Below are 17,348 nucleotides of genomic sequence, written 5' to 3' on the forward strand. Positions count from 1 at the left end.
AAACAAAACAGAAAATGGCCCCAGTCCTCATGGAACTGACATATCAAGAAGAGACAATAAACAAACATTCAAGTAAATGAAGAATTATACATGACGAGATGTGCTACAATGAAAAAGGCAAGTGCTTTCAAAGAGAATAATAAGCCAAGTCAACATCTAGATGGAAAGAGGTGATTAGGAAAAGCCACTATAATGAAGTGAAACTTTAAACTAAGACTTAAAAACTGAGGAGTTAAGTAGGTAAATAGTGGGAGAAAATCTTTTCTGCTATTATTTAATCTAATGATCAGTTTCTTCTTATATAAAATAGCAATGATAATAGCTATATCTCAGAGGGTTGTCATAAGACTGAAAAAAGAAAATGAATGTAACACTTAACATTCCAGAAATATTAGCTTTCTTTAATGAATGTGATTTTTATAATCACAAAATGTTTATTTTTTTATTGAAGTATAGTTGATATAATATAATAGTTTCAGGTGTACCATATAGTGAGTGGTCAAGCTCACTTATATACATTACAAAATGGTTACCATAATAAGTGGTTACTGTCTGTCAACATACCAAGTTACTACAATTATTATTGACTATTTCCATGCTGTACCTTTGATCCCCACGACTTGTTTACTTATAACTGGAAGTTTGCACCTCTTAATCCCCTTCACCCATTTTGTCTATCCATTCCCCAAACCCTACCCCAGCAGCCACCAATTTGTTTTCTGTATTTATAGTATTTGTCTTTCTCTGTCCGACTTACTTAACTTAGCATAATGCTCTCTAGGTCCATCCATGTTGCTGCAAATGGCAAGATTTCATCCAAAAAGTTAATTTTTAAAGAAGTGTCCCTGACACTGCCAAATACAATAAATTATTAGTTTAAAAATATGAAATATTTTCTCATCCAAATACCTTAGTTGACTTAAAGACTTATCAATCAGTTAAGCAACATGTCTATTGTTTTATTTGTATTTCCAAAAGTCCAGTGGCTCAGTTCTCTTCCTCCTGGGTGGTTGCACCAGAAATACATGTTTGACTGACTAGCTAATCTGGATAGAAAATAAATTGTTCAGCAAAGTAGTTACAAGAGCCAAGGATGACTATGCAAGAGGTATTAAAATTGACAATGCAGAAGGCCATTTAGAAATTATTCTATTCATAAGGCAAGAATTACAGCCATTCATACAGGTACTAAATTGACTTCAACTTTACTTTTTAGATGGCATAAAATGTTTGCTTCCTTTTCCCCCTGTTCAATAATTCAGCCAATATCTACAATGCCTTCTAAATACAAAGTATTACTGGGAGATTAGGAATATACATATGAGTAAAATACTATCCCTGCCCTCATTTTTGATAATCAGCAACTGATTTGTTTTACAAAGCACTTTCATAGTTACTTCATTTGAACTTTGCAACATCTTTAAACAGTTTGTCATCCTGTTTTTATAAGTGAGGAAATCAAGCCCAGAGAACTTAAATAACTTGCCTCTGATTATTCAACTAGTAATGGTGGAGCCTGGATTTGCACCCAAGCCTTTTGACCTCAAAGCCTGGGTTCTTGCTACTGCAAGAGGTTACACTTATGTAGGGAAACTAAAGCAAAAATCACATTAATATGTGGTAGAATGTGTAATAAGAAAGGTACAAAACTATAGAGGAGAAGAAGATTAATGGAGGGAAACATGATCAAATAAAGGGGTTGTGGTGACAGAGCAGTGGCAGATAAAGAATCAGAAAAGGTTTTATGGAGAAATTAGTGGACTTTAAGACAACTCCTGAAGGGAGGGAATATTTCTATAGGATAAGGGGAGAGTATGTTCCAGACTGAAGAAATAATATGAACAAGGAGACAGGAAAACACAGACCATATTTAGTAAAGACATGGAAGCCAGTTTGCCTGAATTATAGAGTACTTGTTAAAGAAGAGGAGAAGTAGGAGTAAAAAGGCAGAGCATAAAGGACTAGATGCTCATAAAGATGCTAGAGCATAAAGGACTAGGATACCAGGCTAAGAGTTTATCCTGAAATCCATGTTTTAACCCTAGCTGCACATCAAAATAACTTATGGAACATACTAACTTATTTTTAAATACAGGTGCCTGGGCCTCACCCAAGACTTTAATTCAATAGGTCTTGTATTAGATCCTGGCATCTGCACTTTCTGAAAAGCTCCTAAGTAATTCTGGTAAGCAACTAAGGTTATAAAACTATACTGTAATCAATGAGGAAATCACTGAAGGCTTTTGAGCCAGAAAAATGCCATTAATTATTCATTTATTCATTCAATAAACAAATGTGATAAGCAGCTATCATTTGTCAGGCACTATGCTAGGAATCAATGGATGTCAATTTAAACAAAACAGTCCTTGCCTTCAAGGAATTGATAATCTATATATACAAGCAAAAAGTGAATTAAAATCAGTGATAAATACTATTGCCCTATGGAAGTATATAGAAGGGGTACCTAACTAATCTTTACAGATCAGAAAGGCTTCCTGGAGAAAGTGATATCTAAGCTGGATCCTGAAGGTTAAGTAGGAGTTGGCCAGGCTAATGGAAGATGGAGAGATTGTGTTCTCGACACAGGAAACAGCTGGTGCAGAGGCCTAGAGTTGGAAAGGGTCATGTTCCATTTGTGGAACTGACAGAGGTTCAGTACAGCTGTAGTGCACAGTTGAGACAGGAGCAAAGAAGTCAGAGAAGTGAGTAGAGAGGCCACAGGAATAAGCAGAATCAGGATCAGATGTTTTGGCTTTACACTGAGAGCAATGAGGAGCCATAGAAGGGTTTATGCAGGGGGAAACAAAATTAAATTTGTATTAAACATTGTGGTGTTGGCATACATGTATAGACCAATAGCATAGAATAGAAATCCCAGAAATAAACCCTCACATATCAACGGGGAAAGCTCAGTGTCTGCAATAAATGAGAAATGCAAATCAAAAGCACAAGGAGCCATGGACATACAATGAGGAAGTGACAGCCTCTTCAACAGCTGGTGTTGGCAAAACTGGACAGCTACATGTAAGAGAATGAAACTGGATCACTGTCTAACCCCATACACAAAAGTAAATTTGAAATGGATCAAAGACCTGAATGTAAGCCATGAAACCATAAAACTTAGAAAAAAACATAGGCACAACTCTCTTGAATATAAACATGAGCAACTTCTTCATGAACATATCTCCCCGGGCAAGGAAAACAAAAGCAAAAATGAACAAGTGGGACTATATCAAGCTGAAAAGCTGCTGTACAGCAAAGGACACCACCAATAGAACAAAAAGGTACCATACAGTATGGGAGAATATATTCATAAATGACAGATCTGATAAAAGGTTCACATCCAAAATATATAAAGAGCTCACACACCTCAACATACAAAAAGCAAATAATTCAATTAAAAAATGGGCAAAGGTTCTGAACAGACACATCTCCAAAGAAGAAATTCAGATGGCCAACAGATACATGAAAAGATGCTCCACGTCGCTAGTCATCAGAGAAATGTAAATTAAAACCACAATGAGATAGCACCTCACACCAGTTAGGATGGCCACCATCCAAAAGACAAACAACAACAAATGTTGGCGAGGATGTGGAGAAAGGGGAACCCTCCTACACTGCTGGTGGGAATGTAAATTGGTTCAACCACTGTGGAAAGCAGTATGGAGGTTCCTCAAAAAACTAAAAACAGAAATACCATTTGACCCAGGAATTCCACTCTTAGGAATTTACCCTAAGAATGCAGCAGCCCAGTTTGAAAAAGACAGACGCACCCCTATGATTATCACAACACCATTTACAATAGCCAAGAAATGGAAGCAACCTAAGTGTCCATCAGTAGATGAATGTATAAAGATGTGATACACACACACAATGGAATATTATTCAGCCATAAGAAGAAAACAAATCCTACCATTTGCAACAACATGGATGGAGCCAAAGGGTATTATGCTCAGTGAAATAAGCCAGGTGGAGAAAGACAAGTATCAAATGATTTCACTCATCTGTGGAGTATAAGAACAAAGCAAAAACTGAAGGAACAAAACAGCAGCAGACTTAGAGAACCCAAGAATGGACTAACAGTTGCCAAAGGGAAAGGGACTGGGGACAGAAGGGAGGGATAAGGGGGAAAAAAAGGGCATTGCTATTAGCAGACATAATGTGGGGGTGGGGGCACGGAGAGGGCTGTACAACACAGAGAAGATAAGTAGTGATTCTATAGCATCTTACTGCGCTGATGGACAGTGACTGTAATGGGGTATGTTGGGGGAACTTGGTAATAGGGGGAGTCTAGTAAACATAATGTTCCTCATGTAACTGTAGATTAATAATACCAAAAAAAAAAGCACAAGGAGATAACATCTCATACCCATTAACACAGCTTCTATCAAAATAATTTTTTTAACCAGAAAATAACAAATGTTGTCAAGGACAGGGAGAAATCAGAACCCTTGTGTACTACTGGTGGAACTGTAAAATGGTGTGACTACTACTGAAAACAGTATGGTGGTTCCTCATGCAACAATCCCACTTCTGGGTATATATCGAAAAGAACTGAAAGCAGGGTCTCAAAAAGATATATGCATACCCATGTTCACAGCACCATTATTCACAGTAGAGGTGGGGGCACCCACATGTCCATTAATGGATGAATGGGTAAGTAACTATGGTATGTACTTCAAATGGAATATTATTCATTCTCAATAAGGAAGGAAATCCTGTCACATGTTACTACACAGACAAATCTTTAAGATATTATCCTCAGTGAAACAAGTCAGAAAAAGACAAATGCTGATGATTCCACTTATATGAGGTACCTAGAGTAGTCAAAATCACAGAAACAGAAAGTAGAGTAGTAGTTACCATGTGCTGGAAGGAAGGGGAACTGGGGAGTCATTTAATAGGTATAGAGTTTCAATTCTGCAAGACGAGAAAGATCTGGAGATCTGTTGTACAACAATGTAAATATATTTAATACTAACTATTGAACCATAGTTAAAAATGGCTAAGATGGCTAAAAAGTTTTTAATTTCTGTTTTAAAAGGGCCACTCTGGCTAGCAATATGGACAATATGGGTTTAAGGTAAGGAACAAGACTGATAGGGAGACTAGTTAGAAGGCTGTGGCAAGAGATGGTCATGGTATATGATGAATGGATGAAAGACAGTTAATGAGGTAAAATGTACAGGACATGGTGATTGATAGGATATAGAAAATGGGAGGTCATGGATGAAGGAAAAAAGAACTATCATTCATAGAAAAGCTAAGCACTAAATTAATACTTTTACAAGTTATAAATTACTTTAATAAACATTAAACAGCCACTTGTGTCCAGTACTATAAAAAGCTTTAGACCTACCACCATCATAGAACAGCTTCTCCATTTTGAAGATCACCTAAACTGGGCCTTGACACAAAATATCTGTTTAATAATTATTTGTTGAGTAGGAAATAGTCACAAGCAATTACTACGAGAAGGTAAAATGTGCTAAAATATGCATGTTAAGGAAAGAAATGCTTATGATTGATTCACTTTGGAAATCACTGATCTAAGAATTTACTATAAGCAAACAACAGTGACAAGGATAACAAGAAAAGACAAACATAAAGAGCAAGTAAACACAGAAAATGCAGACAGTGATTATGCATCATGTGTAGGAATGCTGAAATGTTCTTGGGGAACAGGAATGTGGAAAAGGTATATTGGGAGACCACTCTCCGTCCATTGTCCTACTTGCTACAGAATCCAAAGTAGGAAACAGCTCTCAAAACCTAACACAGACCCATTTCCTATGTATGGTACTATGATACCTCTTACCAAATTAATAAAAACACACTTGTCTAAACTTCCTGAAACCGGTTTAGTCTAAACTTAAAGAGAGCTCTATGAATTCAACTGCCACAACTAGTTTCACAATCACGGGGTGGACTGGAGAAAAGCTTAGCTAGAAATCCCCAAAAGCATTTTCTAAATCCTTGTAGAAACTGTCCTATCAACAGTACAAACTGTCCTATCACCACCAACACTGAGGAAAGAGTCATCAAATGGATGGCCAAAATCACCTTGAAAGAGGCAGATGTCTTTATGGCTAACAGTTTAACTGTTGGAGGCTCAAGTGTTGGAAAGCAGTAGTCATTCATTCACCATTTATCAGTTCACCCAACTAATATTTATTGCATGTCATCTTTACGTGCTAGTTGCTTTAGATTCAGCAGTGAACAAAACAGCCAAGCCCAAGAAGCTTAAAGTCTAGTAAACAGAATTATACTCTGCCGGAACTTGATTCCAATCCCAGCTCCACTACTTAGCTAAGAATCCTTGAAGAAATTTATTTCTTTCTGAGCTTCAAATTTCTTATCTGTAAAATGGGAAAAATGCCATCTATTTCACGGGACTGTTTGATAATTAAACAATATATGGAGAGAAAGAGGGAAAAAATAGAACAAAAAAGTCTGGTAGGCCCTGGCACATAAAAAACATTTAGTAAGAAAAATGACTTAATGATTTTTCATTATTATTACACAGGAAGTAATACAGCAGTTTTAAAATGCCTCCTTCCAAGTCAATGAAATATTTTCTAGTGGAAAGGCTAATATTAAACAGGATCTGAACAAAGAAGGTATCACTCAGAGTACTCCTTGGAATCCCAATCTATGAAGTTATCTCCACTTGGATGTCCAATAACTATCTCAAACTGAACCTGTTCAAAACCGACCTCTTGATCACCTCCTATCTAGCACCTCCTATAGTTTTTTTCTACACCTCCTATTTTGCACCTCCTATAGTTTTTTCTATTTCCATTAACAGCAACTCCATCCTTCAGGTGTTTAGGCCAAAAATCTCAGAGTTATCCTTGACTTCTTCCATTTTCTCACACCTGACACCCAACCCATCAGGAAAGCCTAGTTTTCTGTACTTTCAAAATAGATCCAGAATCACCAGCTCCACTGCTCCCATTCTGGTTCAAGTTACCATCATCTCTCACCTTTTTTGCAGTCTTTATTACACAGACACTATTAAAATAGTTTCTTAACTAATTTTCCTGCTTTCACCCTTGCCTCCTTTTCAATCTACTGACCACACAGTAGCCAAGGTGATCCTGTTGAAAGGTAAGTCACATCATGTCACATGTCTACTCAAAACCTCCAAAGACTTCACAGTTCATCCTGAGTAAAAGCTGAAGTTCTTACAAGGTCTATGAGACTGTGTGATCTGAGTGACCTGACCCTTGTGACCCCCATCTACTACTTCTTTTTATTCTCTCTGCTGCAGCCACACCACCTTCCATGGAGTTTTTCAACCACACCAGGCACATTTCTACCACCATGTCATGGTGCTTGCTGTTCTCACTGCCTATGACACTCTTTCCGCAGATATACACACAGCCAGTTCCCTTACCTCCTTCATTTTTGCCTCTTCTGTGAGACCTTCCCTGTCCACATATTTGAACTGCACACCCAGCAGCACTTAACACCACATACATTACAATGTGTTTTCTTGTTTAGTGTAACTCCTCTGCCCAACCCCTGATGATTACAATGTAAATTTCATGAGGGCAGAAATTATTATTTGTTTATTACTATATTCTGGAATAGAGCTAGACACATAGTAGGAGCCTAATAAATATTTTTTGAATAAACAAATTAGCCAGAAGCAAGCTAGCAAATCAGGGAAAAACTGCTTTAAGAATAAAGTAAACTAAATGAACTCTCCTATTATTTGTGGGTTAGACTGCTAACCTTAAATTCTTGTTTCTCAAATGTCACAGGGAGTTACTAAAAATAAGAACAGAAAACATGTACCACAATTTAGAGATTTTTTTTTATTACTAAATGATGAACCAAAAAATTAAGGCTACCTTTTTTAAATTAAATAAGATCCCAGCATGTATTTATAGGAACACAAGGAAATGTAAATTAAAACCACAATGAGATATCACCTCACACCAATTAGGATGGCCAACATCGGAAAGAGTAGGAACAACAAATGCTGGAGGATGTGGAGAAAGGGGAACCCTCCTACACTGCTGGTGGGAATGTAAATTAGTTCAACCATTATGGAAAGCAGTATGGAGGTTCCTCAAAAAACTAAAAATAGAAATACCATTTGACCCAGGAATTGCACTCCTAGGAATTTACCCAAAGAAAACAAGTTCTCAGACTCAAAAAGACATATGCACCCCTATGTTTATTGCAGCACTATTTACAACAGCCAAGATATGAAAGCAACCTAAGTGTCCATCAGTAGATGAATGGATAAAGAAGATATGGGACATACATATGAAGAAATATTATTCAGCCATAAGATGAAAACAAATCCTACCATTTGCAACAACATGGATGGAGCTAGAGGGTATTATGCTCAGTGAAATAAGCCAGGCGGCAAGAATAGTACCAAATTATTTCCCTCATTTGTGGAGTCTAACAACGAAGCAAAACTGAAGGGCCAAAACAGCAGCAGAGTTACAGACTCCAAAAAGGGACTAGTGGTCACCAGAGGGGAAGAGTAGGATAGGGTGGGTGGGGAGGAAGGGGATTGAGGGGTATTATGATTAGTACACATGGTATGTGGGGGGGTCACGGGAAAGACAGTGTAGCACAGAGAAGACAAGTAGTGACTCTATGGCATCTTACTGTACTGATGGACAGTGACTGCAATAGGGTAACAGGGGGACTTGATGATATGGGTGAATGTAGTAACCACATTGTTTTTCATGTGAAACCTTCATAAAAGGGTATATCAATGATACCTGAATAATAAATAAATAAATAAATACATACATAAATAAATAAATAAATAAAAAGTTGTGTGTCTTCCACTTGGATGTTTTGTGCCTCTTGCCAGTCACCAGGCCAAAAATCTAACTATCCTGAGATCACCAAGCTGTGGGATGCTCAGGCCATATGGAGATGACCTGGAGAATGAGACACCATGCAGTGAAAGAGAGTGACCAAGCATGGCACCAGACATGTGAATGAAGAAGCCATTTTGGAAGTGGGTTCTCCAGCTCAGCCACCCCAGCTGACACATGTGGCTCAGACACCTGGCAAAAAGCCCTTCTAAATTCCTGACCTACAAAGTCACAAGCAAAATTAAATGGTTGTTTTAAGTTCCTAGGTTTAGGTAGTTTGTTATGCAGCAACAGATAGGAGAACAGGCTTCTTTTTTATACAGATAAGCTCAGAACCTAGCGAGTGCCTAGCCTATCACAGATTAACTCAGAGTGGTATCCGTAAAGTGCATCTCTTTCTTCCCTCAGGGATACTACGTCTTATCTTTGTCATTTCCCCTCCCCTCCCCATTCCTTTAGGAAGTCCTGGATCACAAGGCAGTTACTGTTACTACCTTCGATGTGTCCTCTTAACATCCATGTGATAGTAGTATGTCTCCCCAGAGCCACCCCAGCCTGACAGACAGGTACAGCTGTGCTGCCAAAAGGTAACCCCAGGCAGCACCAGACAATTCCACATCTGGCTTAAGGGAATTAAGGCCAGGAGAATACTCTGTACTGGGCCACACCAAACAAGAGAAGAAGCAGGCTCAAATAGTGCCTGTATCACAGCACACTGAGAAACTGGAATTGGGGTCTGGCTGCTCATTTTTATAAATAATGCATGAGTTTGGTCACTGAACTCAAGAGTTTCCTTTCATTGTAAGCTCTCTCATTATATTAAGGTTTCTTATGAAGTCTGACAAAAAACAACTCAGAAACAGGTCATATCAACCCACAGAAACAAGGAATTTCTAAAGTCACTAGCATTAAAGAAAGCAGGTGTATGGTGGGGGGCAGAAATGGTGAGTGAGAAGATGAGAACTATGTGAATAAAAATTCTCTTCAGCTGCCTGCAGGGTTAATCCACAGCCTCATGAGCTAAAAGCATTTCTTTCAGTACTAAGTATCTGTCTGACTGAGGTGACTTTGTTGTAAAAGGGACTGAGTCACTTCACCAGGCCAAGCAACTGCTGTGTTTATAGCTGCATAGTTCTCACTGCCACAGTGAGAAAAAAAACCAAGTTTCTTTATGACAAAAAAGCCTACCTGACAAGCAATTCTTTTGTTGACTCCTTTGGCCAGAGAATATTGTCACTTAAGACCGCTGCCCCACAACCTTATACCAGACTCATTCCCTAAATTCCCAGTCTTTGAGGCACTGAAAGGTTCTCAAAGAGGTTCCCCAAAGTGTTTGATGATTGAGGATATTTTCCTCTTTGTATCTCTCTTAACACACGTAAAAAGAGAAGATATGAAATGATACATAATCTGTCCAGAAGCATCTCTCTCTTTGACACTCCTCCCCACCTCCATCTTAGAAATGGAAGAAAAAATACTCATCATATAATTTGGTGGCAGCTACTTTTTTATTATGAATGACAGCCAACCTTAGGATGAAGCTGACAATGTAAAGACAGCAGAGATGGAAGGGTTTGGGTTCTCTGGATAACATCTATTTAGCTGCTGAATTAAAACAACCCTTAACCTAATAAACTGCTGGAATACCAGTTCCATGAGTCCTTTTGTTGCTTAAGGCCATTTAACTATTCTCTGTTACTTGCAACAAAACATTAATATACCCAGTAACTAGGAAATATCTTTTCCAAATACACCAAAATATATAAAAAATTAGACTCAAATTCCACAAACACTACACATGCTACATATACAATAACCTGTGGGAAATGCATAGTGAATTAACGACAGTATGTTGTAATGGAAAGAGTATAGGCTTTGAAGTGAGATAAAACTGGATCCAAATTCTTGACTTTGACTTTGGGGAAGTCACTTTATTTCTCTAAGCATTAGTTTTTTTTCTACCTAATGGAGAAAACAGAACTACAGAATTGTGAGAATTATAGCTAATATATAAAGCACCAAGCATAGCATTTAGCCCATACTGTGTTTAGTAACTGGTAGTTATAATTTTAAAATGAAAGAAAGTCTTTACCCTCAAGTAGAGTAGAAAAGGCAAATAATTATATAAATCATGGGATATTTACAGGGTGTGGGAGACTGCAATAATGGTTTCAGTTCTTCACCCCTTACTGAATCCATGCCCTCTGACATGTAACTTTGCAGTATGCTCCTAATGTGGACTCAGGCATGTGACTTGCTTTGTCCAATGGGATGTTGGCCAAGCAAACTTGAACATAAACAGAATAATGAAAAGCAGTTGTGCAAATAAGATGGCATACTCTTGCTATTATGGTATCATCTTAAGGATATGTTTGGGCTAGTCCATTCATCCCAGAAGAAGGATGAGAAACATCTGGTGCAACACTGCCCAGCAAGACCCAACCTAGAGCAGACCACTCCCTGCTGTATAGATGCGTAAGAGAGCCCAGGTGAGGCCAGCAGAACTGCCCAATGGGCCCAGCTCAGCTCAGCTGAACCCTGCCAGACATATGAGAAATAAATGTTTATTATTGTATGCTTTAGAGGTTTTTTTGATTGGATATTACATAGCAATAGCTAACATGGGGTCATATTTTCTGTCTTTTAAAGATTTCTACTTCCTTGATACTCATGACTAGATAAATGAAAGGCAAGTTTAGGTTTTCTGAATCAAAGACATACTTACAGAGCACTCCTCCTCAATACAATATAGATTCTTAACTCAACTCATTAAACATAAAAGATTCTGATCTTTCATCAAATTCTTTCTCTTTAACAAATAACTTCTTTGCTTAAAACTCAGAAGTCTATCCTTACTACTCATAGTTTAAAAAACACATTTAAGTGCCTGACTGTGCAATTTCAATTAATGTCTACATTTCAATGAAGATTCATGGAAGTGGTTCAAGATGAAAAGTCCAGACTACTACTATATAGAAGAAATATTCTTCTTAGTAATATTAGTACTTTACAGGCATTAACAAGAGCTATTCATGTCTACTGTAATTACTGACAAACTATTTTAAGAGAAATAGGCATGATATTCACATTACTGTAGAGCATAAGCATTCCACCGATCAAGAAAAATTTAATGAATGTCAATACATTTCTTCTGTTTTCCTAGATATTATTAGCAATTTATTTTTATGACCCTTAATAAAACTGATAGCTGTGCTGCCAAGTCAAATTACAAGACAATTAAATGTAGGAGTCTCCAGAGACACATGCCATGATGGCCTTTGCTGATCCCCTTCTGAAAATAACTGAAAGCATTTGGATATTTGGGCTTCATCTCATTAATGATACTAGAAATACACACTCTTTCACAAAGCATGCAGTTGCAGTATATGTTATATATGGCTACAAATAAACTACCAAATAACAGAAAATATAATTTAAGTGCAACATGGCCAAGACAACGTTATATTATGACCATTCACTTATGCCATTTCCACTAAACCCAGTTCTAAATTTGCAACATGATCACAGATTGTAAAGTATGTTTTTTGTCAGAAAAACCAATGTACAAGCTCTTGTCATTAAATCGTATTTCAGAAAAAAATTATACAAGTAGGGAATACAACAAATACTTTTACAATTATTAGTGTCAAACCTCTGGCAGACAGAAAGCTTGAGAAAGTTTTGTCTTTGAAGAATATATAGACTCACTTCTGAGAAAAGAAATACACAGAAAATGCTTCTTGATCTGGGATGCTGGCTATGGGTATATTCATTTGTAAAAATTTAGTGAGCTATACACTTTTCACATATGTGCTTTTTCTGTTACGTCACAGTACAATTAAAGGTTTTTAAAAAATTTAATGACACTAATAGCAATACTGAACTAAGCAACAAAGGAAATACTGACAATTCAAGGAGTTCAAGATGGACTAGTCACTGTTAATAATCAAAGCTGTAATAATTAAAATGTATTAAGCAATTACTATATACCAGGCACTGTGCTAAATCGGCATTTTGTATCTTAATCTCACAACATCCCTGTGAGATAATCATCTTATCTTATATGTGGCATTTCACAATTAATGACTCCATCCTCCTTGAACCTCCTTCTTCCTTTCCATTCCAGGCCAACGTGCTCTCCTGGTTTTCTTTCTACCTCACCAGCCATACCCTCTCAATCTGCCCTCCTCCTCTGAGTTTTAAAACTGAAATACTCTAGGGCTCAGCAACTGTTCCTCTTCTCTATCTAGACTCCCTGGGGTAGGTACTATTATTAGTACCTTATTTTACAGATGAGGCACAGAGAAACTCAAACCTACACAATCAAGACTTTAAGAGCAATTAAGAGCAAGAGCCCATGCTCTTAACCACCTCACTATTTTGCCTTTTGGTCTTCCATATAAGAGGCAGGACACAGCTAGATGCAGTCCATATTCTGCAGTCCTCAGTTAACTGAGAAAAGAGACATAGAGTGAGGTACCTATTTCCTTCATAAGATATTAAGGACTGATACCAGGCAGTAGGCCAGCAGGAAACCAATACTCTTGCAATTTCTCTAAAACAATTTTTTCCCTAAGTTTCTTCATTTTGTATTTTGGTACTTACTTCTCAAGGAAGAATATTAAAACCCTAGAATATAGATTATCAAATCTAGATGCTCATTAGAATCATCTGGGGAGCTTTTAAGAATACATATGGACCCTATGCAGATCTACTAAAATTAGACGATTATAGGAATTTGTGTTTCTAAGAAGCACCCAAAAAAATTCTGAAGCTGATAACTCAATACCTGAATTTGGGAAGCCTCTATTCTAGAGAAGATTATCTGGTCCTCAGAGGCTGAATAGTGACTATCACATATTCATTTACCTAGAGAAGGCTGAAAATGAAATGAGAATGGAGATGTAAACTGATTCCAAGGAGTAATAAGACCAACCAGGAAACAAGAGTAGCAACAGTGGAATTCTAGATTAGGACACCAAACATTTCTAGGTAGTTTAGGAATTTGTTGCCAAGGCAGATTCTGCATTTTAGTGGTGCCATCCCTCAGCATAGGAGGGGGTTATCAAGGCAGAAAGAATCAATATAATATTTGAGCACACATATCCTCAAAGCACTCACCAAGTATTTTGAGGGAATCCAAGAGTATTAAAAGATAATGGCCATTATCTCCATATAACAGACGAAAGCATTATTAAAATTGCCATCTTTGCATAAACATAAACGCACATACATTTTGCTAACATACACAAGTAACAATTACTAGAAATCATAAATGCTGAAACCAAAGCAAAATCACTTCAATGTGATTATTTAAGTCTTACCTCTGTAAGTGCATGCAATTGTCCTTGATGTACACACACACCCATGAACCTACAAAACAAAACACTTTTTTAAACAAATGTAAAGGAAATTAATATAACTGCCATACAGAGAAACTAGCTTAGTTATCCATGCATTAGGAACAGTCCAATAACTGTGAAGTTTCCTGGGTTCCTGTATGACCCTATAGCCTTTCAAACTTTGATACCAGGCTAATAAAATTCTAACTTTACCATAAAACATCTGACTATGGCAAGAGGTAGTGATAAAAAGCAATTGTGGAGGATAGAGAGGAGTAAGCCTTTAAAAATAGCATGGTATAATGGTAAAGGCACCAAACCTAGAAGCAAGGAAACTTGATGCTGGTTTCAGCTCTGTAAATGTGACTACATGCTCACACACACAAAGAAAAAACTCACTAACCCTACTTGGGGCTCAGTTTTCTCATCTAGAAAGCAAAATGTTTGGATTACCCAATCTGTAGATCTGTAATTCACAAACAAACAACTGGGGCAGGATGGGAGTGAGAGGGAGCCAACATTGGCTAGATAACAAAGGATTAACTTCCTTCACATAAAAAGAACTGTTCCTATTCAACATAGTACTGGAGGTTCTAGCCACCGCAATCAGACAACACAAGGAAATAAAAGATGTTTAACGGTAAACTTAAAATTTTATTAGCCTGGTGTCAAGATTGGTAAGGAAGAAGTCAAACTGTCACTGTTAACAGATGACATGATATTGTACATAAAAAACCCTAAAGAATCCACTCCAAAACTACTAGATCTAATATCTCAACTCAGCAAACTTGCAGTATACAAAATTAATACACAGAAATCTGCTGCATTCCTATACACTAACAATGAACTAGCAGGAAGAGAAATCAGGAAAACAATTCCATTCACAATTGCATCCCAAAGAATAAAATCCCTAGGAATAAACCTAACCAAGGAAGTAAGACCTATACCCTAAAAACTATAAGACGCTCTTGAGAAAAATTAAAGAAGACACTAATAAATGGAAATTCATCCTATGCTCTAAGGTAGGAAGATTAATATTGTCAAAATGGCCATCCTGCCTAAGGCAATCTACAAATTCAATGCAATCCCTATCAAAATACCAACAGCATTCTTCAACAAACTGGAACAAATAGTTGTACAATTCATATGGAACCACTGAAGACCCTGAATAGTGAAAGCAATCCTGAGAAGGAAGAATAAAGCAGGGGCATCTCATTTCCTAACTTCAAGCTCCACTACAAAGCCACGGTAATCAAGACAATTTGGTACTGGCACAAGAACAGACCCACAGACCAATGGAACAGAATAGAGAGTCCAGATATTAACCCAAGTATATATGGTCAATTAATATATGATAAATGAGCCATGGATATACAATGGGAAAATGACAGCCTCTTCAATAGCTGGTATTGGCAAAACTGGACAGCTACTTGTAAGAGAATGAAACTGGATTACTGTCTAACTCCATACACAAAAGTAAACTAGAAATGGATCCAAGACCTGAATGTAAGTCATGAAACCATAAAACTTAGAAGAAAACTTAGGCACAACTCTCTTGAATATAAACATGAGCAACTTCTTCATGAACATATCTCCCCGGGCAAAGGAAACAAAAGCAAAAATGAACAAGTGGGACTATATCAAACTAAAAAGCTTCTGTATAGCAAAGGACACCACTAGTAGTACAAAAGGTATTCTACAGTATGGGAGAATATATTCATAAACTACATGTCCAATAAGGGGTTGATATCCAAAATATACAAAGAGCTCACACACCTTAACAAACAAAATGGAAATAATCCAATTAAAAAATGGGCAGAGGATCTGAACAGACACTTCTCCAAAGAAGAAATTCAGATAGCCAACAGACACAAGAAAAGATGCTCCACATTGCTAATCATCAGAGAAATGCAAATTAAAACCACAATGAGATAGCACCTCACACCAGTTAGGATAGCCAACATAGAAACGACTAGGAACAACAAATGCTGGTGAGGATGCCGAGAAAAGGGAAACTTCCTACACTGGTGGTGGGAATGTAAACTAGCTCAACCATTGTGGAAAGTAGTAGGGAGGTTCCTCAAAAAACTAAAAATAGAAATATCATTTGATCCAGGAATTCCACTCCTAGGAATTTACCCTAAGAATACAGTAGCCCAGTTTGAAAAAGACAGATGCACCCCTATGTTTATCACAGCACTATTTACAATAACCAAGAAATGGAAGCAACCTAAGTAGATGAATGGATAAAGAAGATGTGGTACATATACACAATGGAATATTATTCAGCCATAAGAAGAAAACAAATCCTACCATTTGCAACAACATGGATGGAGCTAGAGGGTATTATGCTCAGTGAAACAAGCCAGGTGGAGAAAGACAAGTACCAAATGATTTCACTCATCTGTGGAGCATATGAACAAAGCAAAAACTGAAGGAACAAAACAGCAGCAGACTCACAGAATTCAAGAATGGTCTAACAGCCACCAAAGGGAAAGGGACTGGGGAGGATGGGTGGGAAGGGAGGGAGAAGGGGTATAATGGGCATTATGATTAACACACATAACATGGTGGAGGGGCACTGGGAAGGCAGTATAGCACAGAGAAGACAAGTAGTGACTCTATAGCATCTTAGTACGCTGATGGACAATGACTGTAATGGGGTAGGTGGGGGGACTTGATAATGGGGGAAATCTAGTAACCACAACGTTGCTCATATTATTGTATATTAACGATACAAAAATAAAAATAAATAAATAAATAAATAATTTAAAAAAAGAACTGTTCCAAAAACATAATAAAACAAAAAGAACACAATAGAACAATAAGCAAAAGGTACATACATAATTCACAGAAAAATACATGTAAATAGCTAATAAAAGTATCAAAATGTGCTGTAATGCAATGCATTCATTTTGGGAGACTTCAACACACCACTCACTCCAAAGGACAGATCCACCAGACAGAAAATAAGTAAGGACACAGAGGCACTGAACAACACACTAGAACAGATGGACCTAATAAACATCTATAGAACTCTACACCCAAAAACAACAGGATACACATTCTTCTCAAGTGCACATGGAACATTCTCCAGAATAGACCATGTATTGGGCCACAAAAAGAGCCTCAGAAATTCAAGAATATTGAAATT

The 17,348-nt window shown here is 37.3% G+C and overlaps 1 protein-coding gene across 3 annotated transcripts in view; it reads right to left on the minus strand.

Moving 5' to 3' along the window:
- TESK2 (testis associated actin remodelling kinase 2) overlaps positions 1–17,348 on the minus strand; it is a 138,530-nt gene that overhangs the window by 28,395 nt on the left and 92,787 nt on the right. For all 3 annotated transcript variants that reach the window (XM_037021760.2, XM_073233830.1, XM_073233831.1), the window contains exon 4: positions 14,177–14,225. In XM_037021760.2, the coding sequence (XP_036877655.2) occupies positions 14,177–14,225 (49 nt within the window). The remainder of the gene's footprint in view (positions 1–14,176; positions 14,226–17,348) is intronic.

The sequence above is a fragment of the Manis javanica genome, chromosome 4 (assembly GCF_040802235.1).
Source record: "Manis javanica isolate MJ-LG chromosome 4, MJ_LKY, whole genome shotgun sequence".
In the NCBI taxonomy this organism is placed as follows: Eukaryota; Metazoa; Chordata; class Mammalia; order Pholidota; family Manidae; genus Manis; species Manis javanica.